This window comes from Gouania willdenowi, chromosome 5 (assembly GCF_900634775.1).
Source record: "Gouania willdenowi chromosome 5, fGouWil2.1, whole genome shotgun sequence".
NCBI lineage: Eukaryota > Metazoa > Chordata > Actinopteri > Blenniiformes > Gobiesocidae > Gouania > Gouania willdenowi.
In genome coordinates, this window is record NC_041048.1 from 32,810,743 (window position 1) to 32,837,180 (window position 26,438).

Sequence of the window (26,438 nt, forward strand, 5' to 3'; positions counted from 1 at the left end):
CCAAAGACAGACCATACGCCATAAAAGATTCCATTCAATTTTGGAGGGGAGTCGGATCAATGCACTGATTCTAGACCAGTTTTAAAAATCGAAAAATCCCTCTAGCTCGTAATTGGCGAAATTTTAAAAGGATCTTCTCAGTTCATAATTGATTGATCGTTATGAAATTCAACTCAGTTATGATGGTTTAGTTCCTGAATTACTCTTTCAGATCAGATTTTTGCCCATTACATGATTTATTTTTGTAAATAAGGGTGTCCATGAATTTGGAACTACTGTATTATTAATCGGGATAGAAATGTATTACAAGACTATAAAGTGTGAATGATCATGGTACCATGATCAGGGTTAGTGATACAGATAACTGCCAATATCTTGCAAAAAGGCCATTTGGTGCTTGGCGGAGGTCTGCACTAAATTTGCAAAATCTGAAAACACCTTTGATGTTGCCATTTTGGGGTGTTTGATGAATGAAAACTCCATTTTGAAAAATAAAATAAAAAAATAACTTAACAGTTTTTAAGTACAATAAACAATTCTTTATAGTACAGAAAAAATGATATGAAAAACTGTCAAGTTATTTTTGGCACAAATTTTCCACTTTGCAGATCCACAAAAATGACCCGTTTTGTACTTGGATATTTTATTTGTAACTGAAAACATGATTATATTTTTTTGTTTAAAACATACTGTAATTGTTTGATATGTATGTTTCTTATTTGCAAAACAAAATGCATTAGTTTGCAAAACAAAAAAGTTTGCAAATAAGTTTGGAATTAAAACATGTGTTAGTGAAGTTCACGTCTTAAGTTTAGGTTTGGGCAATATATCGTGTCGAGATATCACAATTTCCGTTTTGGAGATATAGAAAATTACAATATAATTTATTTGCCTTTTTTATTTTATAGCTTATTTTTTATTAAAATACTTATTTTAGGAGTTGCTGCTTTTGCTACTTCTCAGAACATCATGAAAAGCAGTTACATGGATTTCTGAGTACGTCCTAAAAAAGCTACACTACAGAACTCACTCACACATGCTGTCCCTTACAGGACAATAAGCCAAGAGTTTCTTCATAAATGTGTCTGTGTGGCATTTTTCATCAGCAAATTTAACCCAGAATTGTTTTTCTGGTCAGATTTTGAGTTAAAAATAGAGATTTATATTGTAAATCAACATTTTGAGAAAAAATATTGAGATACGAGTTTTATTCCCTATCGCCCAGCCCTACTTTAGTTACCTATAAAGAAGTTATAATTAAATTTCACTCAATCACCAGCGCTCCCACTCAGCCACACTAAGCTCACAGGTATCAAACCATTATTATGCAAAAAAAAAGCATAAATCTGTAAATACAACCACCACACATAAAAATGTTAACATTTATTGCTGCTTCTGAATACCGCATTGAAAGCTAAGGCATTCAAAGTATACACAGAAATTATACAATTATATATGGTTTCACAAAGGCAGTGAACACATACTGTATTACAATCTACAAAAATCTACTTTACAGAAATTTAAAATTCTAAATATCAAAAATGACAGCTGCAGAAAAACCGGGTGTAGAACTGGAACTGAAAAAGTGCTCCAGGTGGCGGTCGGTCGGTCGGCAAACAACGTGGTGACGTCACGATACAAAGGAAGTGGAAGTCGTCCAAACTCCCGCTTCGAGGACGCCTTAATAACTCAGTGAAAATGATGTTGACTTAAACATCCTCGACAGCTTCTCTCCTTCACACAACAGCAGGCTGAAGAATGTGGATTGGTAGTGTATCGCTGCAGAAGTTAGCTTTTAAACAAAGACACAATGGGGGAGAGGGGGGGTCTTCCATCAAACAAGGATGATAGGGGCGACATTTTATACAAGCTATAAAGGGGCTGATTGATTGAGGCATGGTGGTCTTGGTGCTAAATCCTTTACAAAAAGCTTTCTTGCTGAACCAGGTGGTTTGAGCTGAAATATGAACATTTCTCAGACAGCATGGGGGGCTTAGTGTGTCCCACTCAGGTTATATAAAGAGTACCAACCCCAACGTATGCAAACAGTGGAAAGTGAAGAAGAGCATCAAGCATTTAGAAACAACCCCAGTAAATGCAAAAAAAAAAAAAAGAAAATCTAAGGCTGATGAAAACAAGCCTTTTAGAGGAAAACTTAAAAGCAGAAGACGATCAATAAAAATTTCCAGTTAAAAACTGAAAAAAAAAAAAGCAAGAAAACAAAGTAGAAAGTTAAGTCCAATCGTTTAGAAGGAGTGTCCACAGAGCAGGACGAGGCATTTGTCTTGTTTTTGAGGTGCAGTGGTCCTCCATCCCAGTGAGTCAGGCTGCCTCAGAGGAAGGAGAAGGAGAAGGGGGCGGGGCTAGGCCTTCACTTTAGTCCTGCTCCATGGGCTCCTCAGTGGTCCCAGTGTTAGTGCTGCTGCCCTCTGTGGGGGGCTCAGGTGTACTGCTGGAGGGAGTGGAGGCGGCTTCTTCTCGACCTGTGTCTGCACTCTCCTCTATGCTAATGCTACCACTGCTGCTCGTGCTAGTGCTGCTGCTGCTCACTGGGTCACTGCTGCTGCTCTCCTCATTGTCCCTGCTGCTCTCTGGGCTTTCCACCACACCTGAGGGGGCCTGCTGCTCCGTTTGGTCCATGTCGCTGCCCTCATCTTCAGAGCAACATGGCACCTCCCTCTCTGAGCGGTCCACTTCCTGTTCCAAACCTGCACACGCCTCGGCCTGCGTGCTGCTCGATGGCTCTGTGGAACAAAAACAAAGAAAGAGGCACAGACTGAAAGTAAATCACAATAGATATAAAAACCCTTGGGCCATAAAATTGCAACACTGGAAACCAAGGAAACTATCATTTTGTTATCAGATAAAGACAGTGTGAACCACATAGATCAATAAATCAAAGACAATGTACTGACAAACAAATGTAAAAGGTTAATAAAACTTCCAATTGAAAGTCTAACAAACACTGTTGACATTTGGAAAAAGTTCTGTGCTTTGCATTGTGGGACGTGGAGTCCTATAGATGGATGCGTAGAAGTGTTATCACTTCATTCTTACTGTTAATTCTTGTGTTTGACCACAAAAACTCTGCCAAACTAAATGGCCTTGAGCATGAAAAATGGAAAATGTTTTTTTCCAACTGACTATTAAAGAGCGTTATTACTGTTCTAAAATAAGTGATTGTCATGTTATTTTTAAGATTTGAAGAATAGTCCATATTTTTATTTTTTTCAATGAAGGTCATACTTAGGGTTTTCTACATAAGGATGTCATTATCTGTCATTAGCATTATTAAGGTATCATGAAGGATCCCATTAAGTGTTGTTCGCTAAATTATGACACCTTTGAAACTATGTAGTATGAAGGGATCTAGTGGGGTTATGGGTAAGATTAGGGCTAGGGTTATTAAAGGGTTAGTGTCTGACACCAGATTCTGAAAGATTAAAGTCTCTACTTTCATCAGAAAAATATTGTGAAGCTTGTTTAGTTCTTCCATAATCAGCAGTTGAATAGAGCAAGTTTTACACAAATCACCAGTTTCAGAGCAAAAAGCTGAGGAAACAGGCTTTTTCTAAAAAAAAAAATCTCTGACTTTGAAGCAATTTTTAACTTTTTTTTGCTTTATTGAAAACTATAACATCTGAACATTGGTTTCCTTCTAAAAAAAAACAACAGCACGGAGACAAGGCTTTTGATGACAAATTATTATTATTTTGCTATCTGGCTCACAGTTGAATGTTTTGCTTACTGTATTTTGTATCTGCTCCCCCCGTCAATCACACAGACTTAACTTCTTCCTCCCGACACGCAGTGATGACCCGTTTGTCCCGGTTAGTGGATGGCTTAATCTCACGATCGCAACATTATCAATAATCCACTCAGGTCCACATGTTCTATGTTAGTATGTGGTGCTGTGAACTGCTGGATACTTCACAAAATCACTCCGTAGCGCCATAACCCTCATCACTGCTTCTTCCTCCTTAACTAATGGTAGCATCAGTGGCAAATCTATCATCCAAAGGTGCACTGCTGCCACCTTCAGGGCACCAGATGGTCACTACATCAACAGAGAAGCCTTAGGGTGCTTTTCACACATATAGTCCGGTGGACTCGGTGCGGTTCAGGCGGTGAATCTGCAACATTTTTGCATTTTAATTTGCTCCGGTCCGCTTTCACATATTTTATTTGCCAAGCACACCAAACATTCTGAACTACGTCACACGTGAAACGGTCGGTCTCTGGACAGAATACTTTAACCTCCAATGCCGTGACGATGTGACGCTGCCCTATCACTTCTGACAGTGCACCGTCACGTCCTATATTTGGTTTCTCTTCTATGTTTTCCATAAGAAATCCTAAAACAATCCCTGCAGAAAAGTCATTTATAATTCAAAATAATCCATAATCACACGATGCCACAACCTACGGTAATGCTCTACAAAAACACAGATGACTCCACTCCGTCTCCATCCGTCAGCACTCAAAGCCGTCATATCACTGGTAACTTACCAGTGAGAATGTGTAATATGTTAAGATATGGGAATATATACGCAGATAAAACAGAGCAGTCAAATGTGCAGCCATCACTGATCATGTGAACAGTTTGGGGAAACAGAGATTATGTGGGAGAAAAACGGAAGGGAGTAAGGAAATGTGACTTTTTGTGTGTGTGTGCTGACAAAGGAGACTCTGAAAATGGATGGATGGATGTATGTGTTTGTAGCATTGGGTTGTGAATGTGTGCTTGTGTCTGTTACCATGACGGGAGGCACGCAGCAGCACTGCGCTGTCACTGGTGGAGTTTCTCCGATACAATTGCGCTTCACTGTAAAGTCCTACGTTTGCTGCTGGTGGCTTTCTCACATGCTTGAGCCGAACTGAGACCTACATTTTTCAGAGGACCAGAGTTCGCTTGTTTGTTCCGCACCAGAGTTTCAGTGACCTTTCACATATCGCGAAAATACCAGAGTATCCGAGGAAGCGAAGCATGGTGCGGAGCAAAGAGTTATGAAAGCACCCAAATATTCACAATAGAACTCACAGTATATCCCAGCAACTTCAGTGAAAACATGTAATTGATGAGTTTTCTCATCAATGGCACTGAGTGAGTTAATGGCAGCCTTCATGACACCTTATTCATGCTAATGACAGGTGTTCATGTCATAATAATGACAGCGTAACGTCAGCCTTTATGTATTAAACTTAATTGTGTTACCAAGTTTTTCATTCTGCGCACCAGAGAATGTTTGGGAACCACTGTTGTACAAAACTCCACATCCCACAATGCATTGTGCAAAACAATAAACCAAGAGTTTACAGTGGAGATCAGAAACTTTCCAGCAGCAATTTCAACCTTCTTCATTTGTTTGAATAAATTATTTTTTGATACATTGATAATAAAATAATGACATGAGCAGCTTTAAATATTAATATATTCATGGCCAAGAAGAGGAACACTGCCATCCTGTATGTTATATAAAGATTAGTGGTGGAGATTGATAAATAAAAAATCTAATTAGAGACTTTGTAATTAATTAATCTTGATTATTCCAAATTAATAACATAATATTTGACACGAGAAGCAACATTTTTCCAATTTAAATGAATCAATCAATGAAAAAACAAATTGTATTGATTATTTTTATCACTGAGCGCTAACATAATGTGGAATATGAATAAAGAAAGTTATGATCACATTGTTCACAAAGCACAAACCTAAACTTAAGTAAGCTTTATTCATGCTTTTCGAGATTTTTTGTAAACTTCCTAAAACAAATTAGTTTTTGTGTAAATAAAATAAAAAACAGCACTTACTAAAGATCATTCCAGAGAAGTGGAAACTGAACATGAAATAAATAGACCAACTGATGAAGCTGATGCATTTTGATGAATTCCGAGTGTCCGTACTAGCTGTCCTTGCTAGCTGCTACAGTACATATTTAGCATTGAGGTGGTAGCGGAGGCTGCAAAGCTCCGGTGAATGGCAAATTCTTTCTTGCAAAATTTGCAGACAACTGTGCTTTAGTTTTCCATTCAGTGTTTTTCAAAACTAAAATTAACACCCACGAAGCACAGCAACGACTTCTCCTCTGGTTCTCCTGATTGTAATCTGTGCATCAGTATTATGAGAAATGACAAAGGTTCCACGCTGTTTGGAGTGCAAAAAAAAACAATTAACTGAGGGTTGTTTTTTTTTTTTTTTTTTTTTTTTTTTTTTAGTGCGTTATTTTTCTATAATTAATTAATCTTAATTAACACATTAAGGTCCTAGCACTAATAAAGATACATTTCACTTACACACAATAAATGTGGTGCATGTTGTTCCTACCTTGGTCATCAGTGGAGCTAGCACTACTGGAGGCTTCACACTCCTTGCTGCACACAACCTGCTCCTCTTCCTCCTCCTCCTCCTCGTCCTCTTCGTGGACCATAGCTTCTGCTTCTTTTGAAAGGCAGGCACCGTGCAAAGGCCTCAGTGTTTCTACCTCCTGCTCTTCATCTTCCTCTTCTTCATCCTCCTCCTCATCCTCATCTTCATCCTCCTTACTAAACTTAAGTCTCTTCACCTCCTGATGCTCGGCTTCCATGTCTTCGTCTTCTTCGTCTGAGTGTTTGTTCTTCACTGAGCTCCCCGGGGAGCCGACGGACGCCGACACCTCACTGAGCACAGGGACAGGAGAGGGACTCGTCAATCCACTGGGATTAGTATTATTATTATTATCATTATTCTTCATAATGATTCCGACATACCTGGAGTCTCGGTCCACTTCCTGCTCCGTGTTGAGGTCTTTGTTGTCTGTGCTGTCTGGCAGCCCGTTAGCAGCTAGCGAGGAGGCCAGAGACACCTTTGGTCTGTTGAGGGGACGAGGAGTTCCAGGACCGTTCACTTTTCTGTCAAACAAAGAGGGATGACACACATATTGAGAATAAACGATGTAAACGTAACTTCATAAATGAGATGGATGAAGAATTTACCTTTCAGTAAATGCAGACGTGTTTCCAGGGAGCATCACTCCGTTCACTCTGTTGACAGCGCTGCAGCCATTTTTCCTGCACAAACGCACACAAAGAAAAATGATCACTACTTTATAAACATACATAGACGGATTAGTCCAGATATTTAACTTTTCCACCATTTCATCACGATAGAGTTATTTCTTTTTTCTGATTTATAAGTTTATGTATATATATATATATATATATATATATATATATATATATATATATGAGATGTAACGATTAATCGTAAGGCAGTTAAAAATTGATTCATAGTCATAAAATAAGATAATCCTTTATTGATCTCACAATGGAGAACTTCACTTGTTACATTTGGCATAAGATCACTCAGGGTGTGCAGAATATCACGGTTGATATCGATTTTCTGAAAATTGAATCGCAGTACTTTTTTAAACAGCAGAGGGCGCTATATATTTTTACTTGTCCAAATGCTGAGACGGCGGGCGGAATCTGCTACTACTTTCTTTCTGGTCGCCTTATACTCTTAAACATGTTCATAAATGATTACTTACCCCTTTAGCACCGAAAGAATATCTGTAATATTACGTGAATATCTGTAAAAGTCATGTTTTTCTATTAGCTCTGTCTGCTAGCGCATAACATCTCTTCTTCACTGCACAGATTAGCTGCATGCCAACCGACCACTGGGTTACCAGCGCCCTCTGCTGGTCCAAACAAGTCCAATTGTTAAGACACAAAATACATTTTCAGTTGCACTTTTAAAAAGAAAAATAACTAATATGCAGTTTTGCATTGTTTACTATAGAACCAGAATTTAAATTAATAGGCTTCTTCTTCATTTGTATTATTCCTTTATTTATTGCATTCAACATTTATTTTTAGTTAAATTGCATTGTTCTGAATAATTTATCAAGGGATTCTTTTGACAATGAAAAATAAAAGGAAAATAGTACAGTATTTTCTAGTTTTTTTCCCAAAAAAATAAAGGAATATTTTTCAATCATTATTTGTCTACAGTCCCATTTTGTAAAACAAATCGTGAGAGAATCGTATCGTGAACCCAGTATCGTGAATCGAATCGTATCGGGAGTTCAGTGAATTCAGTGAATCCCTAATATATATATATATATATATATATATATATATATATATATATATATATATATATATATTTATATTTAACATTTGATAGAAGTGCCTTTAAAGCAGTAGTTTCCAACCTTTTACAATTGTGACCCCATTCAATCACAAATTTCTAGTGACGCCAGAGACATTTTTTTTACTAGAGTTAAACTGTGCAACATTTTCAATCATTGTACTCAGCTCCAGCTCAAACTGTGCAACCCGAATGTGCGCACCTCACGATTCATGTTCTCACACTATACGTACCAACACTGACGCGATCTGACTGCTCACACTGTACGTCTGTACGGGGTCTTGTTTTTCCGGAAATGCAATATACAAATTAGAAGAAGAAATCTGAAGCGTTGCCAATAAAACAGAAGAACTCGGTCCGTGGCACTGCTTCAACAGTGAGATAGCGACCAGGATTTTAAACATGTTCGATTTTCTTGCGACCATACGATTGTTGATTGGGAGCTGGTCATGAGGTGTTAATCGATTCTCATGACCCCATGCATACTACACGATGCACAAAAATAGATGCACAAGTGAAAAATCGGCTCAAAATGGGCCAAAAATCGCACAGTATATGCCCACCTTTAGTGTTTGATCATGTTTGTTATACTTTGTAACATACCAAGTAGACAGTATTAGTGCACAAAGTGACAAAACTCTCCAACTCAAATACTTTTACTGTATATTGCATTTTATTTGAAGTAGAGTTATATTTGAAAAAGTAAAGAATAATTTTGTTTTAGATTGTATGCAGCAAAGAATAATGATAATAATCAAATATTAATTTAAAAAACAAAATCTTATTAATCTTAATCTAATCTTAATCCGTTTTTAATCAATTACTAGACATTTCAGGTGACCACACATGGGGTCACAACCCCAAGGTTGAAAAACACAGCTTTAAAGTGTATCCTTTTACAATCTGATCACAACTATTTGCTAGGATTTTAGTCAGATGTAGTGTAACTCAATCCGATTTGGAAAGGTTTCTTTTGGATTAGGAAAAAGAAGAATCGGGGCTTTTGCCTTTATTTATCGTCTTATGCATGTATGTTGTTTACACATATACAAAATGTATTCTCTGCATTTGACCCATCCCTTGAGGAGCAGTAGTGTGGCTGCTGAGGAGCAGTTGGGGGTTAAGGGACTCGTTCAACATCCCACTGTGACGGCCCGGGTGAGATTTGAAACGGCAACCCTACAATTACAAGCCCACCGTCTTTAACCACTAGGTCACCACAGCCCCAAAGAAGATGTGATAACCACTTTACTGTCCTTGTCCTTCTAGAAAATGAGAATTGGCAGGACTTAAACAATGACATCTGCTAAGGCTTTTTTTTGTGAGGTGGACTTGTTCCTCTTCTCCTCAATACCTGACAAACAGTATGGAGGCCAAGGTTCACTCCAAAATGTTTAGCTTTGTTTCAGTGTGTATTGCTAATCTGTACTTTTATTGCTGATTTTGCAATAAAGGTTTTATCTTCACTGAATGTTGTTACAGGACTTGTTTCATTGAGCACACATTGATATATTCCAGCTTTACAACAGCTTTTTCCCAAGATTGATTTAAACATTTTACACAGAAACAATTTGAGTCACAGGACCTGCTCCTCAGAGCTATGATGGATGGCAAACGCAATTGTGTAGAACTGAATTGAAACCAAGTAGTGTGCGTGAAGATACAGCCACAGTTGTTCTCCAATTAAGTGACTACATGAAGAGGAACCAAAGCTGAACCCTGACCAGAGCTTTCTCAGAATGCTTAAAAAGTGCAACAAACTGTAAATATATAAACATATAGTAGTTTAATTGCTTATATTCTATTTAATGAATAACTTTGATAGTGACTAGAAGTTTAACATGACATGTTCATTGTTTACTTCTACCTCTTGACTGTTGAACTTACTCTGAGGTTGGATGGACACAGCTGACCACCATGACATTCTGAAGGGAAATCAAAATATTCTCATTATCAAAAAATAAAAATAAAAATAAACAAATAGATTTCAGTTCTTCACATGTCAAAGTAACAGAGTGTCAACCTTTTCCACTCCTCTGAGAAACTTCTCTGTTCCTGTGTAGTTGCGCTTGGGTTCAGTGAGCAGCTCACACAGGCGTTGGATCGTAAACGGGATTCTAAGAAAAAACAAAAGCATAAATCATCAAAATCATAATGTGATACAGGACATTGTGACGTTTGGGTAAAGGTGGAAATAATGACTGATGTAATATCCTTTTAGCTCACACTGCCATTGGCAATTTGTATTTTACACAAGCAAATGCTTTCCACTTTGTTTTTTTCTATATGAAGAGAAATCTCAGTCACATGACCTAGGTAGAAAAGGACTATAACCTAAATCTGCAGCTCACCACAGCACAATCATGGAAAGAGAACCAGACATTTGTCTTTAACTTTTCCAGCTTAGAATTGTTGTTGTTGTTACACCACAGAGAACCCAACATTTATTTTTATTTCTAATCTACTGGTTAAAATACTGTGGCCTCACAAAGTCACTGCAGACAGAATGGGAATCCTGCTCTGCATTCAACCAATAAGCATGCTTGTTACTTATAAATAAATGAAGCTTGCTCTAAAAAAAATACCATTTTCAAATAATTTCATGAATTAGGGGAGTAACCCTTGAACACTGGAGTAGAAACTGCAATAAAAAAAAATTCAGAATACAGAGAAATAGAAATGTGTGCCAAATTCAGGGGGAAACTGAAGTACCAAAAAATATATATATGCATTTTTTTTGTTGTCAAAATAAGGTTTCACAGATCACCAAAATCCCTGCACTTTAGTAAAATAAATAAATTGCACAATGATTCATTAGTCAGGCTCCAATCACAACAGTCCGTCCATTAGTGACTCTGATGTCAGGTATACAAACACAACCGTGTGAGTATGTGTGTTAGGGTAATTAATTGGGCCTATTTTTGACATCAATTAATCCACATTGGTCAATAACTCGGCCAATTATTTGTTCTATTGTTATCAGACTATAATATGTAAGTTATGTATTAATATTTTCTGTGGCTCTGTACAGTGCTTTCAGCATTATAAGTTGCCACTTTTGAATTTAAAGTATTGATTACAAAATGACGACACTGGGAGAAGTGCATTAGTTCATCGTTTACAGCAGTGATTCCCATAATAGCATTTTATTAGTAAAAAGCTTGATTACTGTTCTAAAAATGTGATATTATATGTTATATGTTGTTTATGAGATTTGAAGATTTTTGCTTTACTTGATTTATCCATTTATCCAGATTTGAGCAACTTTATTTTTAATTTTTATTTTACATTGTTTTGCAGTTGTTTGCATAATTTTGCCTTTTCTTATAGTGTTTTGTTTATTTGTCTTGAATAATGTTTTTGGTATTATAAGTATTTGTGTTCGTGTACAGTAAGTATCCAGTGTAAATCAAAGTTCTTATTTGTTTATTGATAAATCGGCTATCAGCAATTCCTTGCTGTGTTTTCAGCACTGAAAACACCAAAATGATTCGTTATGTTAGAAATAAATTCACTAAAGTGTCCAAATATGTTTCAAGTAACCCTAGATACACATACCTCTGGTTGAGAACCACTTACAGAGTATGCTTTACAGTGGTTTGACTTAACAAAATTTCCTATTCAGTCTGTCCACTGGAGGATTACAGTGCATCAATGAGGTGTGACCTCATGCCCTTGTGGTTAAGCTATGAGTAGTTTATTTAATGAGGGGCCAAGTATCAACACTGTTAACCTTCTCATGCTTCAGCTACCATATAGTGGTCAGAAGACAAAGGAGAATTCAAACGCGTGCGCCAGGAGAATATGGCTGGTTCTCACTGCCTCCAAATATCACCTTCTACAGAAAATGGCAACAAATCTATTCAACGTAACATTAGCTGCTAGCATTAGCTGATTTTTTAAAATCAAGTTTAATGAAAAATACATTTAATTGAATGCACTTTATTTTCATAAAACATACTGGGGACTTTTATAGATGTATCCATCCATCCATTTTTTGACCCCTAAAAGGCAAAGTAGTTTTTGCCTTTTACTCAGCTGAGTTTATCTATATGAAATGCATTATTAACCTTTTTTTCACATTAATACAATGCACCAATTAGTGCAAGCATTGGGTCATTAACTAGTTTTATAAAGTCTCCCAGCAGCTGGGTACCTACCCATTATATCCATTCACAATTTTCAGGATTCTCTCTTTCATATCTTCAAAGGGCACAGACTCCACATTGGGATTGGCAGGACCTCTTTGCTCAGGTGCAGAGGCTCTGAAGTCATCCATCACTTTTTCCAATTTGTACAGGAAGTAGTTCTTAAACTGAGACCATTGAACCCTGGAGGAGGAGCAGAAAAATACAAACCAGAATTAAGGTGCTGTAAAAACAAGCAGATCTCGTCACTGATGGGGTTTTCCAGTCAGTTTGGAGCAATTCAAAAAGTCCAAGCAAAATCAAAGTGGTAAAATTAGCAGCTGTTCTGCACCCATTTGGTGAATTTCTACCACTGATCTCCATTATACAACTGGATAGCACAACAGTCGAAAGAAGTGAAGCCACACACTGCCATATCAGCTTGATTTACTGTAGCGTCATGTTATTGTTTATCGCATTTGGCTGCAAAAATGGGCAGTCAAAAATTAGTTTTGGAGGTTTAATGATTTTATTGATGAAATGGCACATAATTTGGAATAGGCTGCATTTGCTGGAATAATGTTGTGCAAGCATTGCCAAAATGTGTTCTGTTTAAAAACCAGTCATTTAAATATAGAACATGTTTTTTGACTGGCTTTTTTTATTAAACAAATGGGAAAAATAATCTAAAACTAATCAAGGAAACATTCACAGCTTGGATCGTATTGCTGTTTTGAGTAACAGATCAGATCGTTATTCAGCTGAGCAAAAGAAGAAAAAAGAAACAAATATAAATTTGTCCATTTATTTTGTAAAACACCTTTTAACTCAAAGTGTTCAATATGGCCAGTTAAATTACATGAAAATAATTTGCAGTGCAATATAAGCACATGAGCAGCAGCTCTGCTTCAGTAGGAAAACATTTCGCTGATCCTCCCAGAGATGCAGTCTGACTTACTCAGTGATTCCCTTTTGCGATGCTAAATTTACCTGTGGACCTAGTCCTGCCTCATTCTCTACATTTATTTGGTTTTTATCATTATCTGTTCTGAGTGGAATATTAGTATTGGTTTCTCCATCTTCCACTCAGCCACAGCTTCTGTCAGTATTTGCAGCAGGTTTGTGTCACTCTCAGAGTGGGCGTGTCTGCAGCACCGGGCTCCAAATCTCCCACTCCACTGTGATGTAGTGAGCAGTCAATGTTACTGTACATAGCGCTCCATTGCCCTGGAAGTCCACCTGTCTGTCGCGAGCGATTAAGTAGGTGCATGACAGGTTTTCAGAACGTGAGTCAAGCACATTCAGCATGAGTTTAATCCCTTTGCTTTGCACAACAGAGTACGGCCTCACGTCTGCAGCTATAAACACCCCAATAGCTTTTGTAGTAGCTTCAGCCCGGTCGGACTCTGCAGCAAATAGCTGCTTAAATGTGATAAGCGGTTGTTGAGCAGCCTTCGTCGCTTCAAATTGGTGGCCTTCACCTAAGTATGCACAGCTTTTTTTACATCAACAAATCTGAGGAACACGTGTCCCAAACTGTGGAGAGGAATCCGAGCAATTGCACCACTAATATATATGTAAATGTTAGACCAATACCATATGGTATCTGGTTTGACAAGTCAGAGATACGGCTGCGTCGGTAGCAGCCTCCTCAATCAATACGAATCATCCATGAATCCGGTTGTAGTGACATGGACCCAGTATCGGGTGACTAGCAATAGAATGACAAGGGGGTCCCTAAAACAATGCCGGAATTGAACTATTCAGAATTAAACTGTTCTGCATTGTGTATACATGGAAATAGTCATTCCCAAATTGAGGTTTACATGGAAAACCGGTTTATTCGGCTTTCTTCAATTCCGCTTCAGGTCTGGAGGTTGGGTAGGGTTCTGATTGGGCAGGGGGAGAACGAGACGCATCATAGCTGTCAGGATAAAACACACAACACACCATTTCTTTTCGTAGAAGACCACATGAGAACTGTTTTCTATTTTATTTTTATTGTAGTTTTGACAATAACACACGGTTTTGCTTTGCTCCTCCGTGGAATAGAAGAGAGAGAGAGAGCAGCAGAGAAAGGAGGCAGACGTCCATACTTTGGTCAATCAATGCCAGCAGTTAAGGCAACAGCTGGTCTACCTCCACTACACAGAATGTTGAGTGAAAAATGAACGTTATAGTCATCCTTGCATCATTAGTGAAGCTGTGTGTGTCTGTTGCTCCATGCCCCAATGAAGCCTGTCCGCGTCTGTGTAATAAGTCCGTTTATGCCTCTGTCCATCCACTGTTTTTATTATATCCATGTCTTCTAAGGCTCTAATTAAATAAATAGTCTTGGCTGGAGTCCGGGCGGCCATCCTAGATTATGTCCTCACCAGCGCGCCATCCCGGTCAGTGTCGCTTGCGCAGAACGACCGGAATTAACTTAAAGCGGCATTAAGTGTTTATAAGAAAGAAATTATTTAATTTTGAATGACCTAATTCAGATTTAAATTTAATTCATAATTACATTTGCATTAAGGAATTAAGTGTTTACAAGGTCAGTTTAAAGAGGAATAAACTTTTATTCTTAATTAAAGAGGAATTAAAGCTCCCATGTAAACGTGGCCACTGGTAGCAGTGCTAGCAAGTGAAAGATTTTCAACACAACAGCCAAACACAAATCTAGCTTGGAACGTGTTTGGCTTCTACAAGAAGAACGAAAAAACTTGGCAAAAGCCACGCAATTAGCAGAACAAATCTTGACCAGCAAGCAACAAGAAAACACAGATTTGAGTGGTGAATTCCTCAAGCCCCATAACACTGGCCACATTTACATGGGAGCTTTAATTCCTCCTTAAAGCAGAATAAAAGACTAATTCCTCTTTGAACTGACTTTGTAAACACTTAATTCCTAATGCTAATTTAATTCTGAATTAAACTTAAATTCGAATTAGGTGGCTGGTTTATTCCATTTTTAATTCTGAATTAAATAATTCCTCTATCTTGTAAACACTTAATTCCTCTTTATGTTAATTCCGATCATTCTGCGCATGAGACTTGCCGCGATGATGTGCTGGTGATGACATAATCCAAGATGGTGGCCCGGACTGAAGCTGAGACTATTTATTTAATAAGAGCCTTAAAATACATGGATATAATGAAAAGACTGAAAGGACATGAAGCACCAGAGCTTCACTTATGAAGCGTGGATCATTATAAAGTTATTTTTTCCACTCAATGTCCTGTATAGTGGAGGCACAACAGATGTTGCATTAACCACTGGCTTTCAATGACCAAAGTACTGACTTCTATCTCCCTTCTCTAACTCTCGTCTTCTGCTTTGCAGGTGAAAGCGAAACTGTGTTATTGTCAAGCTGCTGCTTCAACACTACAATCAAAAACAGTTCTCATGTGGTCTTCTATGTTGGAGCTGAAAATAAAAGGTTTGTTGTGTTTTTTCCCGATAGACGTGAATACGTCACGTTCTCCCCCTGTCCAATCAGTGCCTTCCCAACCCCCAGACCGAAAGCGGAATTGAATAAAGGTGAATAAACCAGTTTTCCATGTAAACCACAAATCGGAAATTACTATTTCCATGTAAACATGTTGCAAAACACTTTAATTCTGAATTACTTTATTCCAAATTACTAATTCCGAATTAAAAAACATCATGTAACCGTGGCCAATGAGCAAAATCACGCTCTTAATACAGCTGGTGCACAGAGGTCATTTCTAACTTCTATGGACAACTCGGCCCCAATTCTGTAAGAGTTAAGGATATCAAAGCATCAATAACCCTTTTTATTGCTAAGGAATTCGTACAATGTAGTGGACTGAAAGCCAAGATATCCGTTTATTTTTTATTTTTAATATGATCCCAAACAAAAACAAAAAAGATCTTCACTCAGCTAGTTTTTTTATGTTAAAAAATAAATTCATTTAGCACATGATTCCGTTGTTGTTTGTCTTCTTACTTGGATACATGACAAGTGGTCTTTTACAAATTTGATTCTACTCTAAGAAGTCACTTTTTATAGAATTGGCTCATTTATTTTAAAATGTAAGATTAAAGCAGAAGTAACTTTTTCACCTTAATAAATCCTTCTCGTAGTCCCTCTGAGGGACGAGTGTTTATGGGGTGATCAGGAGGTCTTTCATCCCCCCTGCTGTCTCTGGCCAGAAAACAGCACTTGCGACTTTCCCTGCCTCCGACCCGGTGGCAGTCTCGTAGCTCTGTACTCGTCCTCGCGACAACAGGTACTGCTTTACGACAGCCCAACACAGGTCTCACTGAAGCAGGAGGGAGGAGCTGCTGCCTTGGGGGATGTGGAGTATTTATGACAGTGACATAACCAAAAGGGACCTTTAGGGGCCGCGCTAAGCGCAAGTTACTTAGTTCTGCTTTAAGGTCTATATCAACAAATGTTAACATAGAATCATATCAAATCACACTGTTTCTACACTGCATCGAATCCAATCGTTCTGCTTTTCCAATATATCGTTTTCAAAACGAATCATAAATTTATTGACTAATGTGGTTTGACAAACCCTAAACAGATATGGTGTTAAAACATATCTACAAGCATTGCACATTGCCACACACAAAAAAGTTATTGTTTGACTTTTTAAGTTAGTTGTCAAATAAAAAATTTTAACTTGAGGAAAAAACATTTGTTTTAGCTCCATTTAGCACTGTGGTGTGTTGTTATTTAGCCAATGTTGTTTATTAGGCCTTTATTTCAGTAATATGTAGCTAAAAGGTCATAAAAATATTCAGTCAGATTCTTGAGTGTTCAGTTTGTTCCGTGCAATAAAAAGAGCTCAAAAGGTCACAAATCTGTTAGTTATGGAATAAGGTCAAGAAGGCAAAGCATAAATATAATAATGTTATTTACATTACAACTCAGATGGTATCATGTGGATATGATTTTTAGCAGTGAAAAGCAAAAAGAACTCCGCACTCACCGCTATTGTGGGTTTTGCTAAAGTGGGTTTGAATCCCCCGTTTGACAAATATTTTTTTTTTTTCATTTTAACATATTTAACACGGCAAATTACACCTTTAAAAATACATATCCAACAAAAATAAACATTTTAGGGATAGGGATTGAGATAGGGTTAGGGATAGAGGTACAGTAACAGTTAGGGATACAGTTACAGCTAGGGTTACTGCAAAAATAAAAGGGTTAGCGGGGTAGCTAAAAATAAAAATGAGCTACACGGAACTATAAGTCACGTGGTACACATATCACATGACCTAAACTGGCCAATGGCAAAAATATTATATTGTTATTGCGAGCCCATTGTCATCTATGATGTTTTACTTTATTGATCTGTTACAGTGAAATAGCTCTCTACAACGCAATAACAATTGGAAGCTTACACATCACTGAATAAATAGACAATATACCATGCATCAAAAGAAAAATAGGAATCTTACACAAAGCTTTTTTTCTTGATATTTACTTACCTTGTGTAAATACTTGCTGCTTTTTTTATCTTGTTTTTTATTATGCAATATGAGCCAATGCAACATAATTTTGTTCTTGTGTGTGCTGTGAAGTTCAAGTTTGAATTACAATAAAGAAAGTCTAAGTCTAATGGCACATTCACATCAAGTTTACATAGACAATATATGGGGGACTCGCTTCAAGGAGCATTAAGAGGTCCCGATGCGAGCCTCCTGTGCACCGCGTTTTGAAGCTTTACGCATGCCGGACACTGCGCGTTTTGAGATTTCAAGCTTTTGACGTGCGTTCGGCGCCTCCAACGTGGCCGACGCTACAGTTGGGATTGTTGAACTTTTGGGCATATTGGGACATATCACCTTATCGGGGCACTGCACTTATTCCACGGTTAGAAGCGCGTAAGAGGAAAAGGACTTACGCACACCGGAGAACGTGCGTAAAGCCAGATTTGAATGGGAACACCCACATTTCATGGCTGCTCCACCCACAGTGTGTAACTGGGATGAAGGCGTGCAGCGAATGACTTAAGTACAGGGGGAGAATTGCACACAGTCAAAAACAGCGCAGCTGCGTGGCTTTTTGGACATACGCACATGGGAGAATAGAGCCCTGGGTGAATTATGAAGGTAACTGATCACCATAATATCATCCATTGTATGAACAACACCGGCAACAGAGAAGCCCCTCCCCAAAACGCTCTCTCTTCCCAACTTGTTTGGACATGCATCAAGAGCCTCTTCGACACTGATGACAAGTGTCCAATTCAATGAGTACAAGCATCCAACTAGGGCGTGAGACACGATTTTGACGCCCGAAACGCGTTTGTTGTGAACGCGCCATAAGTGTAAGTCTAATACCTGACAGGAGCAGCAGGCAGCAATAATGCAGCACCAGGGGGGGGATTTTTTGGGTTAAGGATCATGGACTTATTTAATCAGATGGATCCTGAGAACAATGTTTTGGCTCATGGATTACTTAAAGTATGGGTTCCAGATATTATGGCAATAAAGCAGATAACTGATAATAACAACTGATGACAATGACATTAACTTAAAAATATATTAAAAGGAGCATCTTATTACCATACAAAGCAATTTGTGTTACAGTTGTGATTGCATGTAAACCACTTCATCTCTGATTCATCAGTGTGAATTGAAGGCAGTTATGAAAATAAAAAAGACCAGAATCACTTACATAGTCTCCCCAGTTTTGGCTACATGGCATAAAAACTGCTCCAGGAGAGGACATGGCTCCTGTTTGGCCTTCTTTTCAAAATCTGAGAAAAGCAAACAAACACACATGTTGACATATTTCACAGACGAACTGGCAGACATTTATTACCCTTACATAACCGGCTGTTTGAATATCTGTCTCTGTGCATAAATGTAGTAACTTGTGCTTAAGGCTCTTTAGACACCTTACACTAGCACATCGAAGTATCACATGGAATGACTGTAGTAACATTAAGTGTTTCGCCATGTCAGATATTTACATAAGCACCCCGGTTAGCTCAACTTTAGCACACTGATTAGCATTTAGCGTTAGCCACAACAGCGCAGCCGGCGAACACTTGTCTGTGACGGCCGGTGACAATTACCACACACACAAACACACACTTACACACAAACAGAACGACATCAAACACACGCGTTCACACTAACGTTTGGTTTGCTCACTTTGACGATAATGTATCAAACAGAAATGTAGCCATTTCCGTGAAAATAATCGAATAGCCACAAGCTAATAGCACTAGCCTCGCAGCTACTAGTCGTTTATCAGTCACCAATCAACGATTTTATTTGGTTTCGTGTGACCATATCCGCATTCAACACAATGACAATCAAAGTAAGACAAAGTGACCTCTGAGCGCATCCTGAAGCGAGTCAATTTCCATCTCGCCGTCGCCCCGTGTCGGTCCAGTGAATGTAAAAAGCAGACAGGCGGCTAAATGCTAAGCTACACGCTCACAGGCACAGGGAGCGATTTAATATGGCGCCGTGAGGTCACTGCCTGTCCGCCGCTCCGTCCCGCTGCACCACTAGAGGTGTTAAAAACAAACCAAACAAACGTGCACACGCAATGATAAAATTATAATCAATTAAGTCAACACGTCGATGATGAGCGAAAAGCCACCTTCTCCAGGCTTGCTGCTAAAACAGCGCTACACTCGACCACTGAAGGTGTGCTGTGGTATCTTAACCTTCCCACAGTGCTGTTTTAGATTAGGCCTGCATGGGAAGTAGCTGAAATGATGAGTTAGATCTGAGAAATTTTAATGAATGCGTTTATTTATTTTAATTACTGCCTAAACCGGATGTAAAACTAATTTTAGTTCAGGGGTGGACTGGGACAAAAATTCCACCCTGGCATTTTCTGTCTAGACCAGCCCACTACATTATCACCATGGAGAAGCCGTTATTAAGTGAGTGATGCTCAACCTGTGGCTCTTTGTCTCAATTATTATTCCCCAGAAAAACTTAAAAGGGGAAACTTTTTAACTCCTTTTTAATATAAATTATTTGGCCATTTTGCAACTTCCTTTTTCCCATTTTCAAAAAGTTCTGACAATTTTTTTCAGATTTTAGCTACCTTTTGCCAATAAATATCGCTTTTGCAGATTTTTTTTGTCCATTTTCGCAATCCACATCCAATAATAATTTATCCTCTCTTTATTTTTTGGGGGGTCACTTTTAATCTAAATAAGCTATAAATACCATTTGTTTCCCCCTTTCCCCTACATTTTGCCTCTTTTTCCCAATTGTTTGCCACATTTCACCCATTTAAGCTACTTTTTGCCATTACATAACACCTGGTTCCACTTTATTTGCCCATTTTTGGCCACTCTCGACTGCTTTTGGCCCAGTTTAGTCACTTTACACTTTTTTCTTGCCATGTTTTTGCACCTTTTGGACCATTTTTGGTCACCTGTTACCATGTCTACCTTCACTTGCTCGACAAAAAAAAAAAAAAAAAAAAAAATGGCTATGGAGGTAGATTTGTGTCTTTATTACAGTTTTTCTCGATTGCTAAAGCACAATTTCTAGATCTCTGAGCACAATGACCAGTTGCCTAAACACTTTAATAAATCTGGCCTCTAGTTGGCTTAACTATAAACACATTTCACCTCAATCTCCAATTTCACAAAACTCTGAACACATTTGCATTTGCCAAAACACATGTTGCAGAACTCTAAACACATTTGCACTGCTCTAAACACATTCACACTTATGCTAAACACTTTCACACTTGCTAAAACACACTTTTGCTCACACAATGCAAAATGGTAGACTCAGACATCAAAAGTTGAACACAATGAAAGCACGGGTGTCATTGCTTAAACACTGTGACTCAAAATTGAAGACACATGTGACACCATCCATATTGGCCGCTTGAGAATGCACAACGACTCAAAATTGAAGACACCTGCCAATGATGTGACAACACCTATATAGGCCAGTTTAGAATGCACAGTTTGCTGAAGGTGCCAAACGGCAACAGAATGTACAGAGGCGGAGTTCGTGTCAGAGGAGGGCGAGGAGCAGGCCAAGGAGGGCGAGGAGGGAGAGGAGGAGTGCAAGGAGGAAGAGCAAGACAACCACGTACAATCATCACAGATGAAATGCGAGCTACTGTCATTGACCATGTCATTGTCCATGGAATGTCACTGAGAGAAGCTGGACTAAGAGTCCAACCCAACCTCAGCAGGTTCTCAGTGTCCACCATAATTCGGGCATTCAGACAACACAACAGGTATGTACTGTAGTTACTTTGTCTAAATGTTTGTAGCCCACAATCTAAATTGGTTTCACCACATTACGTTTGCTTTGGGAGACTGGACATTTCCATTGATGTTTGTATTGTAGATTGTAAGTCTTTTTTTGAAGAGTGAAAGCATATTTGTTTCTATAGGGTTGAAAGATTGCCACATCATGGTGGAAGGGCTCCCCTATTTACAGCACAGCAAGAGATCCTCATTGTGGACATGGTCCGGGAAAACAACATCATCAGACTCAGGGAAATAAAGGAGAGAGTCATAGCTGACAACATAAATTTTGGAGGTATTGACAGAGTCAGTTTGGCCACCATAGACAGAGTCCTCCGTCGCCAGAAGCTACGCATGAAGCAAGCTTATAGAGTTCCCTTTGAGCGTAACTCGGACAGAATCAAAGAGCTACGTTTCCAGTATGTGCAAGTAAGTATACATACGGGTATACAATGTTGATTGTTCACAGTACAGTGGGTGTACAAGCTCACTGTACTGCACAGTAGCCCACAGTGTACTGTAGTACTCCTTCTGTGACACTACCCATACTCTATTCATTTCCACAGAGAATCTTGGGGTTGGACGCCATGATGAGACAACATGAATACATCTTCCTGGATGAGGCTGGCTTCAACCTCACCAAGAGACGGAGGAGAGGCCGTAACATAATTGGCCAAAGAGCAATTGTGGACGTTCCTGGCCAACGTGGGGGGAATATCACCCTATGTGCAGCCATGACCTCAGAAGGGCTTCTCCACAGGCAGGCTCTCCTTGGGTCCTTCAACACCCAGCGTCTCCTCACATTCCTGGGAGACCTACGGGACATCCTGATTGACCGTGAGCAGCAGAATCTGGTTCCAGCACAGCCTCCTCCCATCTATGTCATCATCTGGGACAACGTCAGTTTTCACCGCACCAACCAGATAAGAGAGTGGTTCAATATACACCAACAATTCCTCAATGTATGTCTGCCACCCTACTCACCTTTCCTCAACCCCATAGAGGAGTTCTTCTCATCATGGCGGTGGAAGGTGTATGACCGGCAACCATATAGTAGAGAGAACCTCCTCAGGGCCATGGACCTGGCCTGTGATGATGTGGGGGATTACTCAGGCTGGGTCCGGCATGCCAGAGCTTTCTTCCCCCGCTGCCTGGCGAGGGAAAACATAGCCTGCGATGTGGACGAGGTCCTGTGGCCTGACCCCACCCGACGACGTGATGCGCAGGCCCGTGCACAGTCCCCCGCACAGCCCCCCCCACAGGCCCCCGCACAGGCCCCCCCACAGGCCCCTGCACAGGCCCCCCCACAGACCCCATAGAACCTCTTTACTGTAAGAATTTGTGACATGTATCCCATGTATGCTTTTGTTCTCTTTTGAAATTTGTTTGGAAAAAGTATGTTTGTACAGGTTGTCAATAAATGAGGTTCCCCTAAAAATAATCTGTGACTTACTATTGATTACTATACAGATGTGATTACTATACAAATGATGGGGTACTGAGAACATCACACCCTGAACATTGTGTTTTCAATTTTTATTGAAGTGTGTGATAGATATCCAATAGTGTTTACATTTTTGCAAGCTGTGAGGACCATTTTGTTGTCAAAGTTTGGTTTTGGCCATAGGAGCAACAGTTTTGTGGTGAAAGTTTGGGTTTTGGAGTGAGAGTTTTGTTTTGTAAAGAGACTGCGAGTTTTTGTGGAGCTAGCTTGAGAAAAGTGTTTTGTGTTTAGAGTTTAGAGAAAATGGAGGGCAGTTTCCTGAAATGTGTCCTGACATTCGAGAAAAACTGTATTATATATATGAACCTTTTCAAACAAAAAAAAAGTTTGCTTCAATCAAAAATGAATATTTTCAATTAAATAAAAAATTGTTCAAATGCAAAAAAAAATAAATAAATAAATAAAGAGACCTTAATAATTGCATTTGAACCCTTTTTTTCTTTGATTGAAAATATTTTGGTTTTTTTTTTATTGAATTTTTTTTAATTTTATTTATTGAAGTCATCTTTTTTGGGGTCGCAATTCTTCTCAGAAACACTACAATGCAAAATGTGATCAGAAAGAGGAAGGAAAAGAGTCAGACCTCTGAAGCAGCTGTGAAAACTGACCAATCACTGCCTTTTGGTCCTTTTCTCATCATTCCTCCCCTGCCGTCAAGCCAGCCGTGGTTCGCGTTTACCTGGTCAAATCAGCCGCACGTTGTTTTTTTGTGCGCGAATATACTAACATTTACGGTAATCACAATGAGACCGCCCTGAAAAGCTGCTGGAAGAGAGAGAAAAACATTTAAGAATATTTCACCCAACTTTGACGTAAAATAAAAAAAAAAAACTTTTTTACCATATGTAGTCCATGATTAATTTTTTGATTAACTTAGTACTTCATTGACTACTTATGGAAAATTATCTTTTTATTCCACGTCAAAATTGGGTGAAATATCCTTAAATTTGTGATCTGTACATGATTTTGACAAAGGATTACTCAAAAAGTACACAGTAAAAGTACCTAATATTATTCATGCAAGTAGTAGACTGAGTTTATCTCGTACTGAGATCGATAATGAGCATATATGTGCATGCAATCCTAACCCTAACCCTAATCTAATTCAATAAACTAATAAAACACGTGTCCATTCACTCTGAAAACAAAAGAAAAAAACTAAACAAAATTATTATTTTGCAAAAAAATCATTTTCCGGTAGTGCGCATGCACATACATGCTCATAATTGATCTCAGTACGAGGTAAACTCAGTCCGTGACACTGGTGTTTATGCGCAATCCTCAATCATAACCCTCGGTCGATCATGTTACTGAAGTCACTGCTCCTCCACTGGCAGCTCTTTCCTTTTTTTGCTGACTCATGACATCCATGCACTCTGTCAGTTTCGGGGGTGTCCAAACTTGGTCCTGGGGGGGCTGGTGGTCCACCAGGTTTTCAATGTGTCCCTGCTCCAACACAGCTGGGAGACCCGTTAGCAAAGCTGCTTCAGGATATCAGAAGTGTTGGACCAGGGACACATTGACATCATGGTGGACCACGTTTAGACATAGAAACTACAGATGCATGAAGTGTGGTCACACCCCCTCCCATTTGGACCCCCACAGCCCATCAGCCTTGAATCCCTACTTAATTATGCTTTAAAAAAAAAAAACAAGAATCTGAATTAAAACTAAATTTTTCTGAATAATTAATGCATTTATCTATGCATGTGATATGATTTGCCATCTTGTGTTTAATAAATGAAGCAGGTGATTAATTATAGCTGAATTTAGTGTAGTGGTCATGTCCTAAAGATCTCATGTTCATCCATTCTAGTTCTCTTATAAGTGATGCTGATATAAAATACATTTAATGAATTATGAAAAATAGAAATGTTTTTTCTTTGCAATGTATTAATAAAGAGCTGTATTACTGTTCTAAAATATGTGATTGCAAATTGTACATTATTTTCTCAGAGATTTGAAAAATAGTCCAATTTTTTTGTTGGTTTGTTTTCCAAAAAGATTGCACAGAGTTTTTCATTTGTCTGAGGGGGTACAGCAGGAAAGGTTTGTAACCACTGCCTTCAATGGGAAGTGTAACTTCTGCTATTTTTGAAAAGGACGTGTTGTAAAGACTAATGTTGATGTGCGCTCATCTTGAAATAATTCTACACTTTGAAGCAACCCTTACCTGCACTAAATTAAAATATTTTAGAACAATACACTGAAATACAAGGTTAGAACATGATTATTATAATAATATGTTATATGTAACTCCAGTCCTCAAGGGCCAGATTCCTGAGGCTTTTAGATGTGTCCCTGCTCCAACACACCTGAATCAAATGAATGGCTCGATATCATGCTTCTGCAGAGCTTGATGACAGCACATTGGTTTCAACCAGGTGTGTTGGACATCTAAAAGTCTCAGGAATCCGTTCCTCAAGGACTGAAGTTTGCCACCCCTGGTGTAAACAATGGGGCTGTGGCTCCAAGCAGTGACCCCCAACACGATCAGTAGCAGAAAAAGTAGTGCAGTTTGCATTTACATATATGGCAATAAAGTATAAAATATATTCTATATTAAACCGAAATGTTTGTTTTAGCTGTTAGTTGGAGAGGGAGGAGCTCACATTCCAGGAGGCGCAAGGCGTATTGGGTGATGTCACCAGCCAACGTGGGCAAAATCCAACTCACCCATTAGGAGCTGATTTTTACAAAATGTGGGATAATAACTAAGGAGGGAGGAAACATAACTTTTTCCACTTTGGTCCTCTGAATTAGGCTAAAGGAATGTAAATCACTGTTGCAAAACCATTATAAAAAGATTTTTTTCATCATACCTCCCCTTTAATGCACTTTAGTTTTTTTTTTTTTTTTGGAATGCATGTTTTATTTTATTTGAAGGGCTAATATAAATGAAAAACTTTGTTGTGCTTTTTTTGAATAGCAAAGGCTACTGGAATATTTAAAAAATGTCAGAATATTCAATAAACATTTACTTTCTTTCAAAAAAAACATGTCTAAAAATGTATTCTAGGCTATTTATGTACTATTTAAAAAAATAGTGAAAAACTTAACAACTGTATTCAATATTCGGCCAAGCGTTTATATTTTATTCGGTTTCGGCCACAAATTTTCATTTCGGTGTATCCCTAAAGAAAAGCCGTCAGACTTTTCAGGTCTCAGAAAGACGTGATTTATTCTACCATCCAGTTTCTCTCCTCTTGCTGGGATTACACAATCTGGGTCACTTTTTAAATTCAGGGTTTGTTGCCTCTGACTCCAGAGTTTGTTTTTCCTGCTCTGCTGAGATAATCTTCTTAAATACTGAGCCTGGAGTAAATGATGATTAATATCCACCTCTTCCACACTGACAGATTCCATAAATGGCATTTTGAAAGAGTGATATGTCTTATATATATAACTTATAAGTGAAACCAGTTCTGTTATCTTTGTCCCTGCAGTTTCCCTTTGAGGA

At 38.6% G+C, this 26,438-nt stretch overlaps 3 protein-coding genes across 4 annotated transcripts in view; 2 read left to right on the top strand and 1 right to left on the bottom strand.

Annotated features, from left to right (window-relative positions):
• The window catches only part of LOC114464078 (hydroperoxide isomerase ALOXE3-like), a 1,091,527-nt gene that overhangs the window by 736,026 nt on the left and 329,063 nt on the right, over nt 1-26,438 (top strand). The gene's annotated exons all lie outside the window — the stretch shown is intronic.
• On the bottom strand, nt 1,369-19,882 carry ppp4r2b (protein phosphatase 4, regulatory subunit 2b). Its single transcript, XM_028448153.1, has 9 exons — nt 19,572-19,882; nt 18,906-18,987; nt 12,295-12,465; nt 10,158-10,251; nt 10,022-10,059; nt 6,976-7,050; nt 6,751-6,891; nt 6,329-6,660; nt 1,369-2,744 (listed from the first exon to the last, which is right to left on the bottom strand). Exons 1-9 carry the CDS (start codon nt 19,603-19,605, stop codon nt 2,377-2,379), a joined length of 1,335 nt encoding a protein of 444 aa, XP_028303954.1. The 5' UTR covers nt 19,606-19,882; the 3' UTR covers nt 1,369-2,376.
• Nucleotides 20,722-22,795, top strand: LOC114464084 (uncharacterized). The gene is made up of 3 exons (XM_028448154.1): nt 20,722-21,461; nt 21,621-21,903; nt 22,041-22,795. Exons 1-3 carry the CDS (start codon nt 21,175-21,177, stop codon nt 22,791-22,793), a joined length of 1,323 nt encoding a protein of 440 aa, XP_028303955.1. The 5' UTR covers nt 20,722-21,174; the 3' UTR covers nt 22,794-22,795.